This window comes from Microdochium trichocladiopsis (assembly GCF_020744255.1).
Source record: "Microdochium trichocladiopsis strain MPI-CAGE-CH-0230 chromosome Unknown B0I36scaffold_6, whole genome shotgun sequence".
In the NCBI taxonomy this organism is placed as follows: domain Eukaryota; kingdom Fungi; phylum Ascomycota; class Sordariomycetes; order Xylariales; family Microdochiaceae; genus Microdochium; species Microdochium trichocladiopsis.
Window position 1 is genome coordinate 1,946,759 of NW_025763549.1, and position 26,635 is coordinate 1,973,393.

At 57.7% G+C, this 26,635-nt stretch overlaps 6 protein-coding genes across 6 annotated transcripts; 3 read left to right on the plus strand and 3 right to left on the minus strand.

Annotated features, from left to right (window-relative positions):
- Nucleotides 1-5,229: 5,229 nt before the first annotated feature.
- B0I36DRAFT_325722 (uncharacterized protein) lies at nucleotides 5,230-5,715 on the plus strand. The gene is made up of 2 exons (XM_046154262.1): nucleotides 5,230-5,332; nucleotides 5,451-5,715. The coding sequence occupies exons 1-2, from the start codon at nucleotides 5,323-5,325 to the stop codon at nucleotides 5,651-5,653; spliced, it is 213 nt and encodes a 70-aa protein (XP_046011700.1). The 5' UTR covers nucleotides 5,230-5,322; the 3' UTR covers nucleotides 5,654-5,715.
- Nucleotides 5,716-12,906: 7,191 nt separating this feature from the next.
- Nucleotides 12,907-14,502, plus strand: B0I36DRAFT_132386 (uncharacterized protein). Its single transcript, XM_046148225.1, has 2 exons — nucleotides 12,907-13,644; nucleotides 13,703-14,502. Exons 1-2 carry the CDS (start codon nucleotides 13,021-13,023, stop codon nucleotides 14,324-14,326), a joined length of 1,248 nt encoding a protein of 415 aa, XP_046011701.1. The 5' UTR covers nucleotides 12,907-13,020; the 3' UTR covers nucleotides 14,327-14,502.
- Nucleotides 14,503-20,038: 5,536 nt separating this feature from the next.
- On the minus strand, nucleotides 20,039-21,529 carry B0I36DRAFT_244574 (histidine phosphatase superfamily; the record flags this gene model as incomplete). The annotated part of the gene is made up of 4 exons (XM_046150068.1): nucleotides 20,039-20,108; nucleotides 20,227-20,466; nucleotides 20,669-21,004; nucleotides 21,351-21,529. The coding sequence occupies 4 exons, from the start codon at nucleotides 21,527-21,529 to the stop codon at nucleotides 20,039-20,041; spliced, it is 825 nt and encodes a 274-aa protein (XP_046011702.1).
- Nucleotides 21,530-22,428: 899 nt separating this feature from the next.
- B0I36DRAFT_350301 (uncharacterized protein) lies at nucleotides 22,429-22,891 on the plus strand (the record flags this gene model as incomplete). Its single annotated transcript, XM_046156875.1, has 2 exons — nucleotides 22,429-22,626; nucleotides 22,730-22,891. 2 exons carry the CDS (start codon nucleotides 22,429-22,431, stop codon nucleotides 22,889-22,891), a joined length of 360 nt encoding a protein of 119 aa, XP_046011703.1.
- A 1,124-nt stretch (nucleotides 22,892-24,015) lies between these two features.
- B0I36DRAFT_270001 (uncharacterized protein) lies at nucleotides 24,016-26,116 on the minus strand. Its single transcript, XM_046151267.1, has 2 exons — nucleotides 25,962-26,116; nucleotides 24,016-25,851 (listed from the first exon to the last, which is right to left on the minus strand). Exons 1-2 carry the CDS (start codon nucleotides 25,975-25,977, stop codon nucleotides 24,182-24,184), a joined length of 1,686 nt encoding a protein of 561 aa, XP_046011704.1. The 5' UTR covers nucleotides 25,978-26,116; the 3' UTR covers nucleotides 24,016-24,181.
- Nucleotides 26,117-26,444, minus strand: B0I36DRAFT_325733 (uncharacterized protein; the record flags this gene model as incomplete). Its single annotated transcript, XM_046154263.1, has 1 exon — nucleotides 26,117-26,444. A coding segment is annotated over exon 1 (227 nt), but the record flags the coding sequence as incomplete, so codon positions are not given.
- Nucleotides 26,445-26,635: the final 191 nt, after the last annotated feature.

Below are 26,635 nucleotides of genomic sequence, written 5' to 3' on the forward strand. Positions count from 1 at the left end.
CGTGCCCGCACAGCGCCGGGATGCCGGACTAGGGCGATTGCGGATGACGTCGTGGCCAAGCCTTGGAGCTCGAACGCTTCTGCCGTTGTTTCGGCGGGCAGGCCTGGGGATAGTTCATTACCAACATGAGTACATACATGGCTAAATGTACGTAAGTTGCCAGCGAGAATAATCGGCCTGTCTCATCAGCCAGCTGCCCTCGTGGAGCCGGCCACTTCTGGCCGTTCCTGGCTCCCGAGCTCACTGCTCTGCCCCCCATGACCAGCCGCCTGTTCAGGCACGCTGCAGATGCACGCCATGGCCGAGGGGGTTGCACCCATCCACCACGGCGCCGGGATCTCAACCTTGGCCAGCTTGCACCAGCAACACAACCCCCCCGGCCGCTGCCGCCAGCCATCGAGATCGCCAGCCCGCGCCGCCGCCTCCACATGCCCCAGGCGCAGGCTCTGTCTGCCCTGATAACGCCGCCATCGACGGACGGGGCCTCGCGCCGGCTGATAACTAGCAGGCCATCCAATCTGGCATCGGATGTGTATAGGCGCCGCCCGGAGATTTCGTGGCAGTTCATCCCAGCCAGCACACCCTCCAAGAAACAGGCCCCAGGTTCGCACCAACAACAGACCCCCATCCATCCATCCACCATCCATCTCCAAACCTTGCCTGCCTCCGCCGCGTGTCCCTCCTCGTGAAAGTGGGGCCCAGCCTCCCACCATGCAACGCGGTCCAACCTGCAAGCTCCGCATCACCACCACAATGTGGCGCCTGCCATCCTGCTGATGCCATGCGCCAGGGGCCAGAGATTTCCGGGCCTGCCAAGCACCATGAGGAGGCACCTTAAGGTACTTTAAGTAAAGCACGTATGTATGCTTCAGGACTATGCTTACTGCATCCTCCCTGCTGCTATTGCTGCTGTTGCACCTAATTTGGAGCCTTCGATGAGATTGACCATTGGGCGGCCAGTGCCACTGACAGGTCCCCCACCTGCATCTCCAACGTCAATTGTCATCATTAACCACCTTCGACACGACACATCACTCCACTCCACTCCACACAAGCCGGCTCCATGGCAAAGCTTAAAACCAAGAGAAATGATAGACCCATGATGCCCGTCTGATAAAAGGGCACCGCCTAAAGCGTTGAAACGGTTGCCGCCCACAGCAGCACAAAGAGAACGTACGCGGGGGGCCTCCCTCAAAGCCAGTGCAGCCATCTTTCGACGAGGTTGGTTGTTCCAGCTCTTGAAGCCGACCAGATAATCTATGCTCGTCCTTGCCATTGAGTCAGCACTGCTCTTTCCGAGTTACTGCTATGGAGCAGTTGAGCGGTGCTTGTCGGTCAGTCCTCTGCGAACTGTTTCCACGACCGCCAACAGGACTGCCCTGGGCCGTCTCTGACGACACGTGCTATCTGTTTCATGTGACCCTCGACGAAAATCAGTCTCGGAGGAGTGTATTGACTCCGTCCTTCAATATGATATGGACAACGCTTATGCCCTGAGTACCTACGGGTAGCTACTGGTTGCATTGAAAGCGTCTTACAATTCAGCAATTCATCCCAAGGCTACATCGACTTCACGATTCAAGCCGGACCAATGTCCATCTAGAAACCCGGGCGAAAGATCCTATCTCTATCCGTACTGGACTGCTTTGGACCAATCGACAAGCAGATCCACATGCTCAAGCAGCACCTTTCCGAGTCAGCGTCAAGGATTCAAGATCGTAGTTCTTGTATCCGTCACGAATTGTTCTTATGATAGAGTGCCTTCGTGGCATGCCGTCCAGATTCACGATAGGCCTTGGCAGGTTCGCTCTGGTCCAGCACGACTCATCGCATGTCTTATTTTTCTCACGTCCGCGATACTGTATGAACTGTCTTGTGACAATCAGCACCGCATGTCCTGGCACGCCTCGAAAGGGGATATTGGATCCTGGCGAGTCATCTCCTCATTAACCTGAGAAAAAGCTGATACTTGCTGGTCATTGGGTGTGATGGACAAAATCACAGACAAGCCTGAGCGGATCTTCTGCATGCCCTTTCGATGGTTTTTAAGCGGTTGTTGTCAGTCATCTTTTGGTGTTTGGGAGGCAGTGGGTTGCGTGCGACACTCTATCTATCTGCTCAACGACCAGGCACGTCAAAATATGCAGCATCTTTGAGATCAGCTGCGACGCCACCAAATACTAAAGAAGGGCCAAGACCATGGGAATGCAATGGCCTTTAGTTGCGGGCTAATCCCCGGCTTGATCTCTATTCTACTCTGCAACCATATATCCTGTGACTCTTCCCTTCACAAACCGGCAAGTCAATCTGGACAGTCCACTTTACAATGGACGGGCCATTTCCCGTCCAGCTTCGTGAACCTATCTTGTAGTCGGTCTTTTCGATCTAGCGACCCCTGCATTATTGTCAAGTCATGCTAGACTACCGGAGGAAGCGATCATCCGCCGCCCTCTTCCGCGCCGACTTTTCGTGATACGACTCCATCGCCAGTCAGCCTTGTTTTCTTCGGCCTCCTTCCTTCGAGCCGCCGCTCATCTATCTGCAGAACAGTCCTTGGTCGCCATCAAGATCCTTTGCCAGAGCCACGCTCCCCGGTCGGCAAGTTCTGAACCATTATGAATACGGCCGGCTACCCAACATGAACAGGTGCTTCAAACTTGTCTTGGAGACTAGCTCTATCTTCTCGAACCGCTGCGTCGTGATGATGAAAAGACAGTATCAAGTACGAACATGGCACATGGCCGGAAATCAAGCTCTGATATAAGTTCTGGCCCTGGTCCACCCTTTGCCCTCCTTCGAACCAGCCGTCTCGACTTGCTCGCTGGTGGTTTTGACAGTAGCCTCCAGCACCCGAGAGGGAACGGGAAGCCAAGGACAAAAAGACAGTTAAAATCCGAAAACCAAAACAGGAAGACGAGGAGGAGGTAACCACACCAAAAAGAGAAGGAAGAAAGAAAAAGAAAAGAAAAACGAAAAACGTACAACACCGGGGATTCGCTGGTCGTCACCGACCCAACTACTGATCCGGCGGTATCAAGCTTGTGTGGCAGGGGAGCGGACGGGACCCTCAATTTTCTTGATCCTATGGTCGTACGTAGAAGACGTGGACGTTTTTCAGGGTTTATATCGAGCTTGTGCTGGCATACAGACAAGACAAACATGCCCAGTGTGGCTGTATATACGACAAGCCCGCACGGCACTGTCATATTTCGGGTTGGTCACAATGCAAGATAAGTATATTCTTTAGGTATTATCGCTGTTCAGATTTTCCTGTTCTCCTCCTTTCTTCCAAGGCAATCCTAGCCGGGAAGTTCGTGGGCAAAGATACCGTACTCACATCGTAGCAGCCACACCGCACCTCCCATGTCATGGTTTTCGCTTCACGCACCATCGACGGCTGGCGTCATAGTCCGTTCTCCGAGCGAACCAACTCACATGAGCTCGCTGGGCAGCATCCCAAGACTTTGCCATTGGAACGCCTTATGCAGCTGTCTTGAGGATCCCCTTCCCACCCAGCTTCAAACATTGCAGATCAGAACATCCTCCGTTCGTGTGGCAGGTCCAGCCAGGCCCAGTCTGAGACATACCGCGTTGTCTCTCATGTGCGTGCGTATGTGTGTATGCGTGTGTGTGCACGCAGAGGGTATTGTGATCATCTTTGAGTTCTGCTGGCTCAGAGACAACATCGACGCGTGCGCTGGCATGCTTTACAGCATGGGAATCATCCCTCACTCTTCAGCTTGATGGTGCACTGTTGAAAACCTCTTTAAGATCTACTCGATATGATATATGTGTGTAGCAGTAGCAGCCACCACTGAATTCTCCCTCCGCAGATGCCCGTCGTTCAACGCGGAGTTGCACTTCACACGGGAGAATGGACGTGCTGCTGAGAGCCTCGTCTCCAAACCAAGACAGCTGGCAGTGCTCACTCCAAGAAAAAAGCAAAAAAAGCATGCAGGCTCCTAAGACTCCGAGGCCATCATCCATGACCCGACCGGCCCGACGAGAACAAATGCAGCATTGTCGGAAGCGCCAGGCGGAAGGGGGGACGGGGGGAGGGGGATGATCCCTGAAAGACCGGGAGGGACAGATTCTGCAAAAGACTTGGCTTTGACCAGGCCTGGTAAAGGATGGACATGGGTAGAGACACAAAAAGCTTTGGCAAACTGGACAAAAAGAAAAGAGAGAGGGGTTAGGGGGGGTAAGGGGGCTTCGGAGACATGACCGAGGGCCTGCCTTGGGGCTTCCCACACGCTTGCCGCTCTTGGTTGAATAATCACAGGAATCTGCAGGCCGTGCCTCCTCCTCCGTGACGATCTGCATTTCTGAGTATCTATGTGTCTTTGAGGATGTATGTTTTAGATCATGAGAGAGACATCCCGACGGACAGGCCGGGTGGTCTGGAGCATCGGGCCGACACCTGCCGGAACAGCACGATTGCGGAACAGAGGCAGGCCGCCCAATGAAGACGCCTTGACAACGATTCTGCACGAAGGGATACTTCCTTTTCATCGTGCAACAATCCCTGCAGGTTATGGGCCCAGCAAGCCATCGGCTTTGAGGATTTAACCTTTCAGCAGGGGGTGACGGGCGGGCCATTGAGGTTGCTGCAGGTCTTGCATCTCGGACGCGGTCAGCGCCGGATGCTGCAAAGAAGAAAAAGAAAATTGAATTGTCCAATGATAATACAACGCCGTAATTGGTGATGGGGGTGAATGCATGCAGATGAATATCCTTTGGAGAACATTTGGGACCTACCGACCAATGGGTCTCGTCTGGGATCGCCTTGTTCTGAAACAGAAACACGGAAACATTGCGCGTGAGTCAGCGACACTCAGAGCAACGGCTGAGACGAAAGGCGGCGCGGGGCGAGAACAGAAAAGCAAAGTCAAGGAACACCAGGCTGCGAAATCTCTGGCATGCAGATGGCATTGTACGAAGTCAATGCCAGGGGCTTTGGTGGTGAAGATAAAGTATTTCGCCCAGCGTGACCACCTTTTGTGCGAGCAGAGTTCTGCAGGTGGTGGCTTTGCTTGCTTTTTGTTTCGGGTGGCGCTTGGAGATTGCCTCCCGTGCGGCAACGTGTAATTTGTGACACGTAGCCCACATGAGGCGGAGGTCACGTTTGTCCATGCCGACTTGGTTGCTCCATTCTGTCCACCTTTGCTGCTCGAGGTGCCCAGAGTTGAGACTTGCTGTGCGTGCTATTTAAGCCGTTCCTTGAAACAACTTGTCCGCACGGTCTACAACATGGACGAGATGAAGACCTTTGTCGCTCGTGGGGCTGTTTGTCCCAGAGGCATGGCCGTCTGATCTGGAAACATGACTTATAGTGAATATGGCCCTTCCCAACATAAGCCAGTCTCAGATCAGATCTCACCTCGAGGCTCGCGTACTCCGCATTCCGAAACTATATTGGCTTTGACTCTGACACGTCCTCAACGTTGTAGTGCAGAAAGCCGCCTGTTGTCGATCCTGCCTATGTCGCACACGCTCAGCAAATCCGCGCATGATCGGTCAATGTCGCACGAGGGAGTGTCTGAGACGTGTGAATCTGGATTCTCCCTTCGTGAACCTTTCGAAGAAGGCCCAGCAATCAGCCAGGCTTCTCGAAAGAAAGTCATGCTCGCCGAGTTGCTGGCCTGTCCCTTAAGAGCAATGGTTTCTGAAGGGTATCTGCCACGCCTGAAATATCGCTTTTGGTACTATCATGTGATACTGCCCTCCTCAAGGTGAGTTTGCAAGTCAATCGGGAGGTCAGACACAAGCATGATGTAGTGCAGAAACGCGGCTGGGAGGTGCTGCTGTTAGACTATAGAAGCAGCAAGCAGACAACCCTGCAGCCAGCAGTAGGGCCCTACATAGGCTGAGATATATGACTGCTAAGGTAACGAACAAGTTGCGACGTCCGGGCGCCGCCTTGTGCTATGCCGAAACACGCTGAAGCACCGATAGTCTGACGGCAAGTATAGCTCCTCATACATGGGCGGCGTTGAGCCCATGCTGCAACGCAACAATTGCAATCAATTGGGCCTAGAAGGAGGCACTATAGCTCTGAGTGAGCCATGGGTGGCTCGAACCATGAGTTCCACTTGTCTATTCTACAGTACTACTATCCCGTGGGCTTCATACAACGAGAGGCAGTCAGCAACCCAGCCGCTGCAGAGGAACTGCAGGGTGGCATAATCTTCCGGCAATCTGTTAAGTCGGGGGTAACCACAAAGGAGCTGACGACCCCTCCAGGGATTGGGGGCAAACCCTGGCAGGAATGATCGAGTTGAGCAAAGCATGCAGTCGACGAGCATGGCATCCTTGCAAGTCCCATGCTGGCTGTGGGGACGCAACGACTCGCACAGGCCAGAGAGTCGGCGCTGGCCCGCCCACCTTGCTGCAGCAAGCAGACTGTCATGCACACCAAAATGCAGGTCTGCTCAGCTACGTGGCACAGCGGCGGCGCACGTGGGGACCTCTGTCCTGTGCCCGGCGAGCGAATCTGAGCAGCAATGCTCGACCGCCCGGCGTCTCGTGCGGTGGGCTGCTCTGCTGGGTGGCAGGCGCACGGTCTAGACAGGAACGCCCAACGGCTCGCTCGAGTGGGCATGGGGCCACGGGGCGCAAACCTTCAAGGAGGGCAGGGGAGCAAGCGCACTCAGGCGGCGGGCAGGCAGGGGCCGGCGGGCGGAAGGGTGAGGGACGGGAAGAGCCTAAAATGGCGAACGGGAAGGCTGGAACCCTGGCTGCGGGAGAGATCCACGAGCGTCATGGCAGGTCGCGCTCGAGGTGCTGTTGGCTGGACTTGCAGCGCGAAAGTGGCCACGTCCGGGTCGGGTGAGCAAGCCAAGAATGTAACGCTCGTGCGGGCAAGCTGGCCGATCCGTCTGTGTCGTGCCCGCTGCCGTGGTTCTGCGTCGTATGTGCGCCCTTGCAATTCGCTGGCGACACCAGCCACGAGTGCTGCCAGATGCGGAAGGTCTGCTGCCTCTCGCCGGCTGCTTGCTGCACGGGTGCCGTGTTGCTGAGCCTGGGGGGAGCCGTAGCTCTGGGTCGGCCTGCCATCGCAAAGGGTTGTGACGGGTTGTGTGGTGTGCAGCTCTTTGGCCGCCTTGGTCGAGGTCCGAGGATGAGGGTGGGTGAGGAAGGAGCCCCCTAGGACGAACGGCCAGCACCCGCTCTTCGTTCTCGACCTCCAAGCAAGTGTGTGCAGAGGACGTCACACCGCACGCAGGACAGGACCGCCGTGGCCCCAAGCAACACCGTCTGACCACTCGCTCGATCCCAGCCTTATGACTTGGTTGTGTCGTGTGGCTCGACTGGGAGGCACGTCTTCCCTTCCCCTTCCGGCCTGCCTGCCGCGGCTCCGACGAGCCTACTTCTGCCCCAGCACAGCACCCTGGGCTAGCTCGACGACAACCCCAGAAACACGGCTTCCGCCACCCGCTCAATGTCAGCGTCAGGAGGCACCATCTGCAGCCTTTTGTCCTCCTTGGGCAGCGAGTGAGAGGCACCTCAATTGGCGCTCCAGAAACATCCTTATGCTGATGTCGATCGTCGCGGCGGCCGCCAGGCCGTCTGGAACCGTAGACGCAATGGCCTTGACCACGTCCTATCCTGTATCGACAAGATGCTGTTGGTAACCTTGGAGAGGAAGCAACGCATGTCATCTACGAGCCAAGCTCAATCGACCTCATAGTCACAATGTACTGGTCTGAACCGCACACATCCAGTATAGACAGCCAAGCCGCCCGAACATCGGCGTTCACGGGACCACGCCAACATTGGCGGCATGCAGCGCAATGTCACCGCCATTTCAAGTATCATATCCTGCGAGGCCGACGCATGCGAGACGGCTGCATACATCCCCCAACCTCGCCCGCATGCATGACTGACAGTCAACTCCGCTTTATCCTTGTCAGCTTGCCTGGCTGAAAATCAGTGCAAGGATCCTTGCATCACTTGGCCTGTGCGCAGCCTGCAACAGCCTTTCAATCCAGCAAGATTCGTGGTTCATCCTCACCAGCCTCTTTCAAGCCTGACAACCAAGAGTCCAAAGTGCACGGCACCATGTGACGTGCTGATCCCGTGTAACCAGGAGGCTCCGTCTCTCTTGTCGCCCCGGCTACGTCCAGAATAGCATCGGCAGCGTTCGATTTATCGGTCATCGGGACTTACAACGTAAACCCTGCTTGCGTGATCGAGGACGGGGCGTTTCCGTCCGCCTTTAAGAGATAGCGACGCTGTTGGAAGCCAACCATCACCTGCATTCGCCACAACATTGTCAAATGCCAAGGATTACCGCATGCCATGGTTAAACCCCACCCACCAATCTGGCAGATGCCTCGGGTGCGTGGCAGGTCGCTTGCTAAAACCTCGCCCAATTGGAGAGTCAGAAACTCGACCTGTAACCAATCACAACCCTCCTGTGGTCCTACAACAAAGCATAGGAAGCAGAGCTGCGCTGGCTGGCTCCCAGTCACAATGCACGACGGCGTTACTCGTGTTTGTGGCAGGGAAATCTATCACTTGAATGATCCTCCACAGACGAGGTCCTTCGGGCTGATGATACGACACAAGAATCGGGCAATGCAGTTCATTCCAGAGGTCGACATTTCCCAACAACCATGGGCAGGGAGCACCGTGGCCCACCCAGGACTGGCGTTTCTCGGCAGAAGGCACAACAGGACCCGCGTTCAGCCAGTAAGTCTAAAGTGGGCTGCTGCCAACTCAAGCACCTCGTTGCCTGATTGGACCCCATTGGGAGTTACGGGACCCAGAGACTGAGTGCAGATGACACCCTGGATCATCCCAGACAGCTACTGGGAGCTTCGGCAGGGTGACAGCTGCACGAGGCCGCGTTGGGTTGCGGTCCACTGGTGTGCGATAGCTCCAGATGTCATGGGGTCAGTGGTGCCATTCACGGCCCTTGTCTACCACACCTGGCAGTCATTCCCAGGTGGCGTCCGCACACACCAGGATGTTCTCGTCCTGCACGGAGGGCGTTGATCTAGTACCCAAGGCGGATTTCGGGGCAAATCAACGACTCAGATTTGGCCAATTGGGGGCAAGGGGCGGAACAGGAAAGGGAGACCCAGAGCATTGGGACCAGGGGCCGTGTCATGATTAGCTCGACGTAACGGTTTGACGCAGAGCACCCTGTCATCTGAACCCAATCTTCGCACTCTTCCATCCACGCAATTACGCGCACGCCACAGCTATAAGCGCACCCTCATTGACTTCGGCGCGACCGGATTATTCTCGAAGGCAATCCCGTATCGCGACACGCAGGTGCAGATGGAAACAAAAACATTAGGCGCCCGGCTCCTAGTTCTCTGGCACGACACCGAGACAATTCGGGTTGCCCGCTGGGCGAGCGTTTCTGTCGGAGAATTGCCCACCACGGCCAAGTGCTGAACACTAAGCCAGAAAAATACACAAGCTCGCGTCCACTTGCTCCACTCTGCTCTGCCTCAGGCAATATCTTTTCAATCACTGGATGATCGACTTGGCTCCATAAGACCAGCCAGGCTTGCATCATGCAGAAACCAGCATTTGGGTCAACGTCTTCTTGAACACCATGGGCAGCAAGAGCACAGATAAGTCAGAAAGTGCTGCGCTGTGGCGGCTCAGCTCAGCGTGCTGAAATATGGGATGCCGCTGCACCCCAATGTCCTTGGCTTGGTAGCGCTCGTCTTGGTCGGAGATATCCTCCAGGGGAATTGGCAGTGTTGCTTTGTTCCTTCTCAATTCTCGGGAGCGAGTTGGCGTGACAAAGAGGGCAGAGAAGCGACCCAATGACAGAAATCTGAGACAAGGATTGTGTCCATCGTGCGTGCTCGACTTATTCGTCATGACGTGACAGATTTTCTCGTTCGTGGTCATCTTGCTGCTCGCCTACGGCCAGATATCGATGAACCGTCTCGGAAAGAAGCTGGCTGCATTTTCCAGTATGGAACAATTGTGCGACACCGTGTCCTGGTCCACGTCCCAGACTGCCTCGCCAAAGTGACACCACCGAAGCAGCCTGAGAGACATGGAGGGACTTGCGGACTTCCGCCGACTCAAATACAGAACCCCAGGAACCCGAGCTGGTGACTGGGGGCGGGCTGGACCGCTCAAATCATGTGATTTCGCAATCATGCGGGCCGTTCTGCAACCTGACAGCTCCCGCCCGCCTAGGCGCCAATCGACAGGCACGGACCGATGTGATTGGGAAAGTGATCCGCCCTCCACAGCCGTCCCCACGACAGTATGCATCGTGCCCGTTCTCCACAGGGTACCATCCCCATGGCCTTTGCAATTGCAGCCTCCCATCTCCGCCTGCCCAACGCGCCCGCTGGCTCCAACTCGCCTTGTACTCAATTGACGGTGCGTTCCGTCCCCATCCATGCACCGCTTCTGAGCAACACTGCCAGCACATGGCAGAGAGTCTGTTTCGTGATGCTTCTACCGCAAAATGCTTGCGGATCCTGCGGACCGTCTCGCAATGAGCCGCTTACGCCATGCACATTCAACCGGGCATTGCCCGCCGCGCTGGTAAGCATTGAGCCTGTGCTTGGCGGCGTGGATCCATGGGGTGCCTCACCGCCTCATACGAGAGGGGCAATCTCCGTGAGGTAGCAGTCGAGGTCAGCATCCTTGGGTCATGCCCAAATCGGCTTGCTTCACAAACACATCGAGTCCCTTCACTGTGGTCAGCAGAGTGCACAGGCACACAGCGTTCATCATTCAAATTGGTACCCCTCGTCGATACTGTCTATCATCGCTGGGTGGTAGCCTGCTTAGAATCGAGCCTAAAGACACCAGGCCAACGCACCAGGTGGTTTGCTTCCTTTTGCCGCCACTCGTTGGTGCTTAAGTCGTCCGACATGAAGCCAAGGGGCGGCAGGACACTCTCGTCACCTGGCAGAACACAGACTCGATAGATGAATAGGAAGCTCGTTCTGCAACTTGGCGGCTCTCTGCTTGCTTTGCTGGACTTGCATGTAGTCAGTAGACGAGCAAGTCGACGGCCCGTTTTGTCGCCTTTTTTGAGTTCCACATCGGCAAGCAAGCTTGGGATTCCTTGGCCCTGCGGCTGACGACATGTCGTGGCATCGGGTCATTTCTAAAGATGGTCCGCTGCGCGTCACGCAAACCAATTGCATGAAGCTGGCAGGCGTCAAGGGCGAGCTGCGAGGCAAAGCGGAAGCAGGATGGGCCCGGGCGGCGGCATGAGACCAATGGCCACTGATTGCTACGTCGGCTTGTTGGCCGTCACAAGGCCGCGATGGATTCTACGTGTCTGGTGCAACCACACCTTCGGCTACGGCTGTCTGGAGACAGCAAATCCATGCTTTGCCATGCGGGTACGGCTCCTTAAGCATGTATGAGATGAGATGTTCGGCTGCTTGCCGTCTGACACGCGCGCTTCGGCCCCATCAGCGTGAGCAACAGCAGCGCACGCAAGCCACCAGTTGCAACCATGCGACCCAACACTGGGTGGGAAAGCAATCATGGCCAGCATTGTAGGGGCACTGCTGCCGCAGCACGCCGCTGCCTATCTTGCGTTCCAGCGCCGGTGTTGAGTCACCAGCATCGCTACGGACGGGGCGCTTGTCAAAGCACCCACGACAAGAGCGGTAGTGAATGGGAGCTCCAGCCCACAAGGACGCCAGCGTCCTCCCCTGCTTGGCTTGGGCGGGCGGCGTGAGAGGAGGCACAGGAAGAGGAGGAGGGGCGCGGGCTTGCACCAGCTGGAGTACCGGGACGAGGTAAGCCGACGGCCCCAAGTCCGGTGGTGGATAGGGTTTCTCTTACGCACTCCAAGAGCTGCAGCCCGAAGGGTCATCCCGCATCTGCTATAATACTGCATCGACTTGCGCACCTCGCCAGTCAGCCAGCCAGCCAGCCAGCCAGCCAGACCAGCGCCCTGTCGGCGAGCGAGGGAGTGGCGTCCCGGTCCCCTGCTGCTGCTGCTGCTGCTGCTCCTTGCTGGTGCTGCTGATGCTGTGCGTGAGCAACGCCGCCGCCGCGTGGAGGCAAAGGGGGCTTTGTCGATGGGTCGAGGGTACGCAGGTAGCGCAGGGCCGCCTTGCCCAGCAGCACCTGGGCAGGTGCGCCGGGGGCTCCATGACCCAGCGGAGCAGCGGCCACCACACACCGTGACTTGCCAGGCTTGGTGCTTGACGCTGCCTGCAGGGGCTGCTGGCTCTCACCACCAGCCAGTGGCCTTCTTTCTTCCTCGCCTGGGCTCCTTCTTGGATGCACGCCACCGGCCGCCCATGCGCACACCCTCTGCCTCTCCCTCGCGCACACCCTCCTGCGCCGTGGCCGGGCTAGCCTGCTCCTCGAGCCCCGCCCTCCACCCAATTTCTTGGGCCGCTGCTGCTCGTTCCCAGGCATACATTACATGCTTCTCCCGTCCCTCGTCGTTCTCCCGCACACCCCCCACTACACCCTTCAACCCTCCCGTCGTCCTTGGGCTGCGATTCCGCAATGACGGCAGCCTCGTCCTGACTTCCTTCCTCCTCCTCTCCCTCCACGCCTGTCCTCGAGAGCTGTCGCCATCGCCGCCGCTCCAGCCTGCAGAGCTCTCCTCAGTCCTGCCTCGTCTCTGCCTCTGGTCAGCGGGCTCCGTCTTACACGCCCCTCCAAAACCGGCGGCTTGGCGAGCAGAGAGCCAGAAGAGAGCAGGAAATCTCGCGCCATTGCAAGCAGAGCAGTCTTTCGCGCCGGCCGTCGACACGTCTCCGTGGGCAGCAAATTCACCCAGATCGACTCGGACGTATCTAGCATGAGCCCGGCTGCTCTTCGCATTGACACCTGTAGACCCAGGGCCCAGACTCGCACGCTTTTGGGCACTTTCAGAGCACCGTCTTCTGCAGCACCACAACAACGCCTCTTCCGCCGGCTTCCATACCCATAGTTTCGCTCCTGTGCCTGTGTAGCAAGACAAGACGGCAGTATTCCCTTGAGGCTCAGTTGCTACAGGAAGCTCTTGCGATAACCAGCCTTGGCGCCACCGCCTTTCTTCGTCACCATAGCATGGCAGAAGACCACCGAGGCAGGGGATTACCGCAGCGCAACGATCCAGCCGAGGCCGCACCCTATCAAACCAGACCACCAATGAGTTCCGGCGCGGTGACCCTGCCCTCCATGCAAGACCCTCACGGTCTTGGCGGCAGCGCTGCAACGCGGCATTGGGACTCGAGATCGAGTGGCTACGGACCTTCGCCCAGCTCCGCCAACGGCTACCCGCCTCCGGGGACGCCGTTGCAACAACCGCCTAGCTACTCGCCGTCCAGCTCGACCGGTGCCTATGCGCCCCCCGGGCCAGGTCCTCAGCAGTATCTACCTCCTGTACAACCGCATCCCCAAGATGCCAGAGGCAGTTACCCGCCTCAGGATCCTCGGAGCGCACCCTACTACGCTGCCCAACAACGACCGGGAATGGGCCCAGGCCCGGGTCAAGGGCCGGGTCCTGGACCTATGCCCGGTGCTCCTGGGCCAGGGCCTGCTCCCTACAGCGGTGGCTATGACTATGGCTATCGTCCTGACCGCCATCCAGGCTCCTACGGCGATTATGGGCGTGGGGGCCCTCAGATGCTGCAGCAATCAGCTCCACGCCAGAGAACGTCTATCGCCTGTCGCTACTGCAGGCGCCGCAAAGTATGTCAACATGGAAGGATCTCTTGTGCATGCAGAAATACTAACTCGTCTCTGGCAGATACGATGCAGCGGCTACCAGAACTCCCCCGGCGGCAAATGCACGAATTGCATCAAGATGAACCAAGAGTGCATCTTCCAGCCGGTGTCGTCGTCCTCGTCCACTGCCTTCGTCCCAGTGTCCGCTCTACAGAACGGTGTGATTCCTCCAGGGACTCAACTCTTTGGTGCCTACGGACAGCCCATTCCTGTCCCTGCGGGCGCACCGCCGCCTGGTTATCCAGGGCCGAACCCACCCTACGAGCAGCCTCTTCCATCCCCAACCGGCTCGTACGGTTCCTTTACAGAGGACAGGGGGGATTCGAGCAGAAGACGGCCACGACCGCCCGACGAGGATCATGGCATGCGACTACCGCCCCCAAACACGTTTCCTCCCGACGACAATCGCCGACGGTCTCCCTCGAGTAGTAGCCCTGGCTATCTTCAGCCATATCCTGGAGCACCTGCACAGCACGCACCGGCGTCGTTCGACAACCGTACACCGCCACCAAGGGGCAGTCCATCTGGGACCCAGCCCGGTGGACAAGCACCAAATTCGGTCATGAGCCTGGGTAACATCATGGACTCGGCACCAGGACGGGATATTGACACGAACATGCTTGGGCGGCTGAACCGGAGAAACTGAGGCTGCTTGACAGAAACAAGATCACCAAAGGGGCGCAACACCACGTCACTGGTTTGACGGAAAATCGGTTTCTGGCGCAACGAGTATGACTGAACGAAATAATGCGCACGAGAATGACGGGGGTGCTGGCGGTCATCGCCTGCCCTGAATAACGCGGTTGGCCGTCTAGCCGCTGGGCGGCTATCGGCAAATACGAACTATTCTTGTCATTACTTTCCTCGGCCCCAATCGAGACCTACTTCGAGCAGACGAAGTCCGACCGCTCGTTCTGACATTCTGTGGAAGCCGAAAAGCCCACTGAAGATCTCTACGAGAATCCAGCGATCGAAACGTCGACGCCATCTTCGCTTAATGGTCACGGGGGAGGTTTTAGTCTCCTCACCCTTTGAGTCTTGCATGTCACTAATAATCACCATTTACAACTGGGACACGGCGAAAATTTCTTATCATTTCCGGGCGGCCTCGGTCAGAGGACCGAACAAAACTTGGGCGGTTATTAGAGTCGTATTTCCTCCGGTTTGGCAACGAACAACCCCAATCAGCGCATATATCTCAGGACACCTTGGTTCAGTCGTTTCATCTATTCGCATCTTCTGTTTGCCATTTTGGCAAATGCGGATTGGCTCCGGCCATTGCGACGATCTGCCCAAGTGTTTGGCACTCATCGCTCGCGCGACGGCGGTGTGCCTGTTTTTCCGCTTTTACACAGTCCGTTCCGGTTTTGTCCCCCTGTTCTCCCCACGAAGTTTGTTTTAAAAAGACCCAGCTTGCCTCGCGGCACATTTATTTATGTTTGGCGGCTTTTGTGTTCATTTTCCCCCGGGGTTTCAGTGCGCGCTTCTTGTCCTTTATTCCTGTCTCTGCTTGCCCGGTACTGGTCTCGGGAGTCCTGGGTGGCTAGCATTTTTTGGAGCGGATAGAGGTTTGGGGGAGTTTGACGAGAGCACGGGTGTGCACGAGCATTTACGGTATACCAGGTGGATGTTTTTGCTTTTGAGTTTTCTGTCACTTGCCTTGTAGGAGAATAGCAATCTTCCATTGTTGGCTGCGCAAGTGCGGCACGTAATCACGCGTTAAGACGGACGGACATGATGAATGTCTTCCCCGTGAGCTCCTTACGCCTGTACAGAAGGCTCGTCGACTGGTGACTGGATTCGACTCTGCCCCTCCCCCTCCCTCCTCGTTTCGGGCCATCTGTCCAGCGCGACTCGAGCGCGCGCGAATGCTGCTAACCTTGTCCTTGTTGGTCAGGCCCGACCCTTGGCTACGGAGGCTTGGGAGGGGTAAAATTGCTCGGAAGGGACCTTGTGGCGCGTCGAGTGGGCGTCAGAGAGCGCAGGCCAGCCGTTCGGAACCACTCTGAGCTTGTCCAATAGCCGTGTGGAAAGGCCTCGAAGCTAAGGGGAGGGGGCCTTTTGGTGTCGGCGATGCAGCAAAACACTTACTCTGTCGGGCAGAGCAAGGAACAAGCCCGGTGGGGGAGGGGATGGTCTTGTGGGTGCCCAAGAAGACGGTCAGGGAGAGTGACGGCCGTTGAAAGTACCTCGCGGACGGCGACGGCGGCGATGGGGCAGGAATCCGGTACCTGAGGGTCAGGTAGTCCGGTGGCAGGACACCCGGACTCCAGCTCGCAGCGGTATCCCGGGCACGCCGTTGCAAGCACGCCTGAAAAAAAGGGGAGGGGCCGGACGGGGCGCTTTAGCTCAAATGACGGACAGCAGTGCTTGGCTGCTTGACTCTGTCACACGGCAAAGGCCGCATGGGACTGCGTATAGGGTTGTCGTAGTGGTTCGCGAATTGAGCTAAATGATTGGTCTCGACGTCATTTACTGGGCATGACCAGCAGAGCAAGCGATGCGTGTCGGCAAGCGATCCGAAAGCAGCGGATGGTGGGTGGCATGGTTGGCCGTGCCATGCTCATGTGACGCTCGCAGGCTGTGGCCCGGGAGCTCAATGGAGAGCCTCAACACGGGCACACCGTTCCCTCACCCAAGACACCGAATCATGACACCTGGCCAGCTCTGGAGGAGCTGAATGCCACAGCGCAAAGGATGCCTGGCTGGAGGAGCTTGCGCGCGGCGTGGGCCTTAGTGACGGTTTCCAGCATGAATGCAGGGGAAGGATGGGACCGGCCGGCTGGGATTTGCACCATCGAGAAGGCCTAGCAGGGGTGGTTTCGCTAGATGGGTAGCAGAATGTTGGCTGATAGGCTGGTAGGCGCGGAGGGACATGGAATCGCAGGGTGTTAGGGACACGCCGGCCGAGCATGTAATTTGTGCGCTGGAATGTCTTCATGTCAGCTGAGCGCTTTAGGCTCCGCGAGCGTGCTGCTGCGGCGGTCTAGAAGGGCCAGAAACTCGAGGGAAAACCCGCCCGTGCCCACTGCTGCGTCGACAAGCTCAGGGACAGGCTTTGGCAGGACAGACGCCACGCGGCGGGCGCGGCTGCGGTCCCAGGCCGCTGGAACTGCGCGATTCAGTGTGGCGGCCTGCCCTGAGAGTGAGACAAGTGCGGAACAGAGCCTGTCTTGGCCCCCATCCGCTAGCTCTACGTCACCAGTGCCAGCGTGCATTATTGCTGGAGCTGCTGCGAGGAAGGGGCAGATGCCCGCCGAAGGGGTAATGCAGTGCGTGTGGCTCTGAGGATTAGGGGCGCTCGGCTGCGTCGTGGATCATCCCTCGGGTGCCCTTCGACGCCCGTGTGGCGTCACGGTTTGGCGGATCGCGTATTGGCTAGCCAGGCTAGACGGAACTCGCCACGAACCGTACCGTAACCTTCAGAGCCACGCTACGATCCACCCATCGCTGCTTCAGGCTGATTGAAAACGTTGCGCGGAACTCTGGCGGCTCTCTGTCGCCTCCCGCTGGCTCGCACATTGGCCGAGTGCAGACGAGCAGGATGACTTGGTGCCACCAGCGTGGTAAGATTTCTGGCAGCATGGAAAGGGGCCGGCCCGCCGTGTTTCCGCCAGAGACAACCAAGGCACAGGTGGGTCGGGCGCCGGCTCGACGGGTATTAATTACTTGCTCTACTCGGTAAAGAGCCGTCCGTGTCGCACACGGGGGCTCGACTCGTCTTGTGAAAGGAGGCAAGGCCAAGACCGGGCCCAGAGACGGGCACCAAGAGTCAGAGGAGGTCGCTGCGCTGATGCTTCCAAGAGGGTGGCTTCCACTCACGTGCCTGAGGCAGCGTTGGGGTCTTGGTGTTGTCGGCACTGACGCGATCTGACAATAATGACCAGCTTCTCGTCCAGCTTCTCGCCCATCTGATCGTGGCCAGGTCCCGATCGAGATAGATTATACCTTCTAGCCACCTGGCTTGCTATCGCTGCAGATGACGCCTCTCTCTCCGGGAACGGGATCATCAGACTTTTTTGTATCGAGCTCTTACGGGAATGTTGGGTGGTGGGCGGTCTCTAGCCTGCTGGAACGGAGCCCGCAAAGCACGAGACGAGACGCCTTTGGCTGCCAGATGGTCTTGTTCTGCGTCGTGGCGAAGCGGCACGAATCTGAGGCGCGATTGTATCAATGTTGAAAGTCACTTTGGCAGGCCTCAGATTCGATTCCTGCCGGTGAGCAGGAAGGCGCGCCGGCATCGCGCTCTTGCCCGCAATCCATTGCTGCTTCCAGAACTCTCGACAGGCTCAATCTCCTGGGCTTGGGGATCCTGGAGCAGGCCAGACATTTCAACAATGCCTGCCCACGTGTGCGTCGCAGCCCATGATTGCTTCCTGTCCATCACTATGCCTATGGCCGACGACATCTGCGCTGGTGAATGACAGCCAAGCCAAGGTTGGCACTCCCAGCCATCCATCTCCCCCGTCTAGCGAACGGTCCGGGATCGATACCCACTTCACCGCCTGGCGGCACAGCCCTATGCCTGGAGATTCCCGTGGTGAAACCAAGCACAAATACCAACGACTCGCTGATGATCCAGCTGCCCTATCCGGTGTCTGTGCCGTGAGACTCTCAGCGCTTCTTCAGAGTATGCCATGAGTCCTGCCTCGGTCAAACATCGTGTTGGCAAGCGCAGCTCGATGCAGCAAATCTTGTGTATTAGTGGTCGAGCTTTCGTCATTCAGCTTTTGCCAAGGAGCAACAGTTCAACCTCGATCGCGTCATGTTGGACTACTTTGGACCCGTAGACGTAGCCTTTCAGAGTCCAGAGATCCATTGGTGACTATCGCTTCTTGACGAAGCTCAATGTCGTGGTTGACCACATTTGTGCATCTGGCGGCGGTGACTGCCAACTCGCCCCATGCGGCATGCCAGGTTGGTGACGATTCCCGGGAAATGCGAAGCACAATCCGAGCATATCAGCGCTGACCGTGAGCCACAGGACGATCAAGCCACCACGTCTTGCACCAGATTATTATGGTGGGTAGCTTGGCGCTCTCCTACATCAATCACCAATACTGCTTCTCAAAAGAGTCCCCAGCCTTGCGTGGTTGCGCCACCACAAAACAGCACCACGAATCATCCACCACACATGATCGCCCAACATCTGATTATAATGCCTATTCAGATTCTCCAAATCGCAACTCAGAATATATACTCGAGGAGTCGAGGTTCTCGAGGATGACTATAGCATCTTCACCGCCTTGCTAGGGTTGGTGATATCCACCACCGGATGTCCTTCCGCCGCGGGTGGGTCGGGGCCAGGGTCACGGAGCGCGGACTGACTTTAGAGTGTCGACTTGCATGCTTGACGTGACACGGTTAGCCGGTTGACAAGCTTATGTGCATGGGTTTGAGATGCGTCGCGGCGACGAAGACCAATGTCCAGATCCCCCGGCCTTCAATGTGCCTTGAAAGTGCTTCAAAGTCATCTCTACAAGGGAGGATCGACCGCACGGCCCAGGGGAATTGTGCATGCAGGTAAGCCGGCAATACGACGGCTACTAAGATGACTGGAGGCTGAGTTCTTCGTAGTGAGCCTGTGCTTGCTACAAGCAAAGCTGCTGCGATCCACCAAGGTGGCTGGGAGAGCATGCTAATAAGCAGCCTCGGGTGAGCAAGCCCATGCAGGACATGCATTAGTACCGGATCTCTAGCGCACAAGCATCGACTACCTTAAGGTACATGCTTAGGGCACGAGACTGCAGCATCTTACTTGTCAACGGTCTAGATCACCAGAATCTGCCACTGCTGTAGCCAGGAGGTGTGGTGGCAGGTGGCCTCTGCGCGGATGCCGCGGCTCCTCGCCATTTCGAAACCCCTGCAGCCCTGCAAACCTGAACCTTGGGCGAGGTTGCTCTAAAGAGGTCAGCACTTGACATGAAATGGACCCAGCCAGTTCTTCCATGCATTATATATGTAGATAGCCTGGCTGTAGGGGCCATGTACATGGTGTGGCTCGCTTGGGCTGACAGTTGCTCTGGATGTTGCAGGTCACAACTCTGGAGCGTCAGGTCTTCTGCTAAACATTACCAGCCACACTGTGTATAAATTTATACAAGCTTACCATTGCGGGCTCTATATAGTTATTTTTATACACCGCGGTCATTTTTCGGAATAATTTCCGGCCTGGTCAACAACACAGCGCAGATGTTTTCAATCGTCTTTGGTGGGCCGACCTCCGCTTCGCATCGGAGCCTGTCTATTCATAGGCATGAATGCGAATGATAGGCACATACAGATTTCAACGCAGCGAAAGGTGCAAGCGCCGTCTAGTCTATCTATCCTCGTGGCATTCCCCAACTGTGCCGGCTGACTACTGGTCATGCACGATGAAGGCTCCACCGAGGAGAATGGCTGGCTCATCGATGTTCTTGTGCTCGTAACTTGTCCGGTTGCGAATATGTCAGTTTACATAAAGCGGGCATTGCCATCTCGTAGGACATGGACAAGCAACCACACACGAAGGAGAGGCAATAGGGAGATACGATGGAAAAGACTCACCTCAGCGTTCCCACACCACCGGCCTCCATCAGGAACAAGGGCCCACCCCTCAGGCCCTGCTTGACCCAGCGCATCGCAAACGCGCGGAGGATGTGGCCGTGGGCGACGATGAGGACGTCGCCCTGCTGGGTCTCGCTGCCCGTGGCGCCGCTCCGGGGCTTGCCGATGCACGGCGCATGGAAGCGGGACCGTATGTCTGCGATGAGCCGGTCGACGCGGGCAGTCACGTCCTCCGGAGATCTGGGTTAGGGGGGAAGAACAAGATATGTATTGTTAGCTTGTGGTCCTGGATGATAGCGGTTGCTTGCGCGCGTGTGTGCGCGCACGTGGTGGGCAATTTCGTCCCTGTCCTAGTCTGGTCTCTTGTATGAAAAGAGCACAAACATGAGGAGGAAGGAAGGAATGGGGAGAAGGAGGAGGAGGAGGAGGAGGAGGAACTCACTCGCCGCCAGGACATCCGTCGGCCCAGATGTCCCAGTCCCTGCCCAGGCCGGCCTTCTCGCGCCGATCCCGGATCTCGGCGCTCGTGATGCCCTCGTACTCGCCATAGTCCCATTCGCGGATATCCTCTGTGACCTCGACGCGGGCGCTGCACGAGCGACTGCCGCCATCGTCGCCATCGCCGTCGCCGCCGTTGCCTTCCGCCCCTGAAGCGGTCTGCTGCTGCTGGTCCTCCTTTTTGGTGTTGCTGCTATGGAGCTGCCAGGGGTATGGCTCGTCGAGCTGTAGGTTCAGCAGCTCGAGGGTGTGCTGGGCACGTTTGCGTGGTGAGACGTAGCTGTTTTTGTTTCCCCCCCGCGCAGGCCCGTGTGTTAGTGCCTGTGGGTTTGACTTGCCCGACGTGCATCGGTTGTTACATGCCTTGAAAGGAAAAAGACATGACTCCAGTTATCGCAGATTTTTACCTCCACTCAGCGAGTCGAGCCCAAGTCCACAACTACCACTCTACGGACAAGGGCACGTCCAGGAGTGCAGAAGTGTTGAAAAGAGCAGTAGTTGCGAAACCTCCCGTCCCGGCCAAAGAAGCGGAGCAGAGCCAGATTGGAGGAGGACGAGAAAGAAAAGCAATAGAGAAAGGAAAGAGAGAGAACATAGAGAAAAAAAAAAAAAAAAAGAAGGCTTACATGTGCGCGAGCTGTGCGGGGACAATGAGGCGGTTGTGGCCGACGAGGGCCTTTCCCGTGGCGCGGATGCGCTTCTCGCCATTCTCGGTGAGGGGGATGTCGGTGCTGCCGGTGTGCTGGCCGCTCAGGGACCACTCTGTCTCGCCGTGGCGGACGATGAAGACTCGTGGTGTCGTCATCACTCTCTCTTTCCCTTTTGCTGATGGGTTGTGGTTTGGTGGTCTGGGAGCGCTGCTGGGCTGCTGTCCCTGTGGTGATTCTGCGTGCGGGGAAAAACGTTGGCTGGGTCGGGTCCCGGGTGTGGGGTAAAAGGCTCGTAAGTGATGTGATGTGCTGGTGCGAGGTCTGCAGTAGCGTGACAAAAGATGCGAGTCTTGTACTGCGGTCTAGAAAGAAGGAGGAGGAGATGGAAGAAGTGGCGTGCCAGAGGAAGTCGGCGACCCGGAGGGGGGCAGCTGCTGCGTTGATGATGGCAAGAGCCGGCGATGATGTCGCGGGTACGGGCGGGTGGCCTCGAGCTCCACTCTGGGCGGAGGCGGGGATGACTAAGACCCAGCGCGGCCCTTGTGACGGATGCAGTGTGCGAGAGCAGGGGGAGAGGCGGATGGACGAGCGGGTGCGCTGTCGTGGTCAACGAGTCAAGCTGGGCTGGGCTGTCCTCGTCGACGATGCGATGCGATGCGATGCGATGCGATGCGATGCTGCAAGGGGGGACTGGAGAGGGTGCCAGTGAGGTCGTGCAAACAAGGCTGGGACCGGCCGGGCGTCCCGAAGGCAGGCAGGCCCGGGCCGGCACCGAAGCGCACCGAACCGCACCGCACCGCACCGCACCGCAGGCAGGAATGGCAAGGCCCGCAGCTGCAGGCCCATGACCCCCACCTGCACAGCACAAGCACACCCGGGGCAAGCACAACCCCTGCTGGCACAAAGTACAGCCCCAGTCGCTGGCCATTTTTTACACTCGTCACTAACAGCTCTCTCCACACACAGTGAGTCGTCAACACCACGACAGACACCACGACCTCAACAACGACACACCCAGGCACACACAAACAAACATATATATACACAGACAAACATGTCTGCCCCGCGCCGCCCGCTCCGCGCCCACGCCCCGCCCCCTTCGCCTCTCCCCGGCGCCGCCACGCCACCGCCGCCCCCATCCGCAGCCACCCAGGGTCTCAAGCGCATCGTCTGGACCGGCGCCTTTGCTGCCGTCACCATCGTCGGTGCCATCTACGGCGCCGGCCTCAAGACCCAGCAGGAGTTCAAGGCTGTACGTCTGCCCCCCGTCCCCTCTCCCCACCTGCTCCTCACCATCACCTCCTCTAGGATCGACCATGTAGCTAACAAGTACCCGTCTCTCCCCCCACAAACAGGAGAAGGCAAAAGTCATCGAGGCCACCCCAGAGGAACGCATCGCACAGCTCGAAACCCGCCGCAGCGCCCTCGTCACCCAGCGCATCCCCATTCAGCGCAAGCTAGACGAAGTCAACGAGCGCATCCGCGCCACCGAAGAGAAGGAGCAGCAGCGTCGGTGAACTCGGAGAACACTCGCAAGAACACCAAGAAAAGCAATGGGCACAGTCAACGGGCGCAACGCCAGCCCGTGAATCCCTATCTCATGCCTCCCAAGACTAGCAGGAATAACGATGTCCTCGGTGACTGGCAGAGGCTACCTCCGCTACTGTCTTACAGCTGCCATCGGCGGCGTCAGATGACGGCTTACATCCAGGGCACGACCGATCGTTACCAGTCTCAATCCTGATGGTATCGTTACGATATATTCGACATTGTCTCAGCATACGTGCATAGGAGCAGTAGCACGGCCGCCTTCTTAGGCGACTTGGGTAGCTTGGCAGTCTCGTTACATTAAAACCTCGAAACAGGTGTCGTCATATCATGAGACGCCGCGGAGACAAGACACGCCCAGGCACATACGGAGACCTAAGCATTCGAGGAATACAAGGAGCAGAGGGCAAGGAGCAGAGGAACTCGCCCTCCTGCCAGGGCGATCGCGCTCACATCAAGAAGCTGATGTGGGCCACCATCAGTCAGCACCGCCGTCCCGTGTCCACTGTCCCCGACTCAAATTGGCATGCAAAACAAACTGGCAGCAGCCACGCCAACCAGCATTGTGCAGGCCTTCCGCAGACGCACTTCCGGCGACTCAGAGAGGCATGACTAGCTCGTCAACGAATCGCTCAGTTACTGAGTCGTTCTTGCCAGACAGCAAGAATTGCCCCACGTGTGTGGACACATGTCGATCCGACTAACGATACTGAAGACTGCCCTGTTTGCACGGAGGTTGCCATGCAAAGCCAAGCATGCTTGTCTTTCAGCTCGACCATTTTGCCCACACAATGTTGTGCGCTGTTTGAAATCGGCGCACCGCCGCTGGCCCATTCTCGGGCACACGATATGCTCATCTAACACTTACTCGGAGGGTCTTCCTCACATGAAGGGTTGGCCGTGGCGTGATACCTCGACTTTTGGTGGTTACCAGCCCCGTGGCTGGTATTCGAGTGTGACTGCACGCACGATTGTTGCTGCACAAAGTCAGCCTTGCCCCATGTTTCATCTATGATAGGCGGCAGTTTCGTGAGGTTTTACAACATACAAGCACGTAGCCAACCGAATAGCATAGAGGTGCACTGTGGATCATCTTGTCTTTCCAAGTGCACGTTGCCTGTGCTCTCTAACTTTTTTATTTTTATTTTCTTGCATTTCACGTGTTCCCTTTCTTACTGCTCGATGCTCATCATCATGGGAGGCGTATTGCTCGTCAAAACTGCCACTCCGTGTCCCTCTTCAAACTAAGGTAAGCAAGCCTATTCAGTCGTACCGTCCGCCGACGGCAGCGGAATTGCCTTGTACAGCAAGATGAGCGCCGAGTGGGACTCGCCACCGCCTGCAAGGGCATCGATCTTGTCGGCCGTGACCTCGGTCACCTTGTCGTCGTTGAACCACCACCACTTGCCATCCTCGTCGCCCTTGCGCTTCCCCGTCTTGGCGTCCACGGGGGCGTTCTTCTTGACGTACGCCGTGTAGTGGCCGCTGTCGGCTGACGCGCCCTGATGTGTCACCACGCCGCGTAGCTCGTAGAGGCCAGACTGGTTGGCGCCGTCGTCCTTGGCCAGCTCCGGGTGGATCAGCGCGTGCAGCTCCTTCTTGGCCGTGAGCAGGGCCTCGGCCTTTTCCGCGTCGATCTCGGCGTCCGTCTTGTATGTCTCTGTCATCTCAGTATCGCCGTCCGCGGCGGGCTTGTCGTCCTTCTTGTTCTTCTTCTTGTCGTCCACCTTGGCGCCGGGGACGTCGTCGCCCGCCGAGCCCGTGTTGTCGGCAGTGTTGTGCTTTCTCCGCTTGCGGGCGCGCTCAATGTCCTCCTCGTCCTTGCGCACCTCCCGGACCTTGTCCCTGACGGGCACAAGCATGGACTTGAGGTTGTCGTCGCAGAACTCGACAATGTCCAGCTCGTGGGGGAAGGTGACCTTGCGCATGATCTTGGCCTTCTTCTGCGTCTCGCGCTTCCAGAAGAAGCGGACAAAGTGCACAGTCAGGTACTTGGGCAGCCTCGAGATCTTGGACGTCTTGGTGTACACGGCGTCGCGGCCGAGGACCTCGGACCGCTTCTCGAGCTTCTCCGTCAGGCCGTTGAGGATGCCGTCGCGGAGGTGGTTTGTGTTGCCGTCAATGTGGCAGTTGAGCTTGAGAAATGTGTCCTTGCTGATGATGGGCTTCTCGCCGCCCTCGGCCGCGGCCGGCTCGTCGCACTCGAGCGAGCTGGAGAACTCGCCAGACATGTACTGGTCGATGAAGGAGACCTCGGCGGCGTCCGGAGAGGGCTTGCTGCGCAGGTTCGACCGGACCTGGCTTATTATCTGCGACCACGCCTCCTCGGCATCCTGTTGGGCGAAGCCTTGTCCCGTGCGCGAGCGCTCGGCGAACTGAGGGTAGGCTGTCCGCAGCGCGCTCAGCAGAGCATGCGGGGCGAAACCTTCCTGCGTCTGGCCCATGTACTTGTATAGGTCGCGGAGCTGGCGGGTGAGGTCGAGCTGAGGCATGGTGCCTGTCAGCCCTGACGAGGGCGGCTCATACTTGACGAGCGAGGTCTGGAGCTCGGGAATGGCGCGCAGGGTCTGGAGGGTCGAGTTGAGGTAGCAGGTGTTTCCGAGGTTGACGAGGCCAGCGGGGATGGCGCCGTCCTGTTGAGCCTGCTCTGCCTCGGTCATATCCTCGACGAACTTGACGGCCTCCTTGGGCCGGGCGAGCGTGCCGGCGCCGTCGCCGCCGGGAGTGCCCATCATCATGATGGTCTGGCCGGCCTTGAAGCCAAACTTGCTCATCTGGACATCGTCCTTGACCTGGCCGCCTTTGACGAGGATCTTCTGCCGCTCGGGTTCGACGCCTGTGAGGCTGTACAGCTGGAACTTGAAGACCTCGCCGGTGGATTCAGGGTCGACTTCGACATCGTATTTCGTGCCCTGGTGCTTGACGATTACTAGGGAGAAGAACGGGTTAGCAAGAGCCGCAGTGGTGTGCGTGATTGTGGTTGCCATTCCGGGACAGGCAGAGAGGCGGTTTGGCGGGGTTCGACGGGCTGGGGCGTACTCGGTATGGAAGCCATGGTGACTGTATGGAGGAAATGTGCCGTGATGTAACGAGCCTTGGGTGATGGTCCAGGCGATGTTAGAACGCGAAGGCTTTGAAGGAGGAGGTAGGTCAAGGCACGAAGGCGGAATGTTGTGTTGAGCAAGCCCGGCAGAAGGAAGGTCGAGCGGGAGCCGGCTCCAGGCAAAAAAGGGTGCGTCACTCATGCGCGGCGGTAAACATGCCTGGGCGATGGGGGTACTTGGGGCATTGTCTCCCGGTGCATGACAAGCTGGCCTGGTGGGCGGCGGGATACCTCCACAGCCGCGGTGGCAAGTACTTTAGCCCCCGCCAAAGTACCATGATACCTGGGGCTGGACGGTTCGAGACACCCATCGCTGCTGCGTGACTAATACCTATGGTAGCTGCAGGGAAAGCAAAAAAAGACATTTGGGTAGCCTTTGCAAACCTGGACGGGCCATATTTCCCAAAGTCTTGTTGCAAGATGTCAAATACGGCGTAAGGACATGCGATCCGGGTCGCAGGCACGCTTTGTACTTTGGAGACTTCGAGCTTGGAGGCTGACGTAGAGTGGGATTTGAGCTAGGAGAGCTCCCAAGGCCCGCCCCGCCCAGCTACAACCAGGAGTGTCCGGAGCGCCTGTGCAGCACCACCAAGGCAAAATATGATTGGGA

Bases quoted from the DNA above. Each gene is read 5' to 3' on its own strand.
- B0I36DRAFT_132386 (XM_046148225.1), top strand. From the start codon at position 13,021: ATGGCAGAAGACCACCGAGGCAGGGGATTACCGCAGCGCAACGATCCA. The intron at 13,645-13,702 runs GTATGTCAACAT...CGTCTCTGGCAG, and splicing joins GCTACTGCAGGCGCCGCAAA to ATACGATGCAGCGGCTACCA.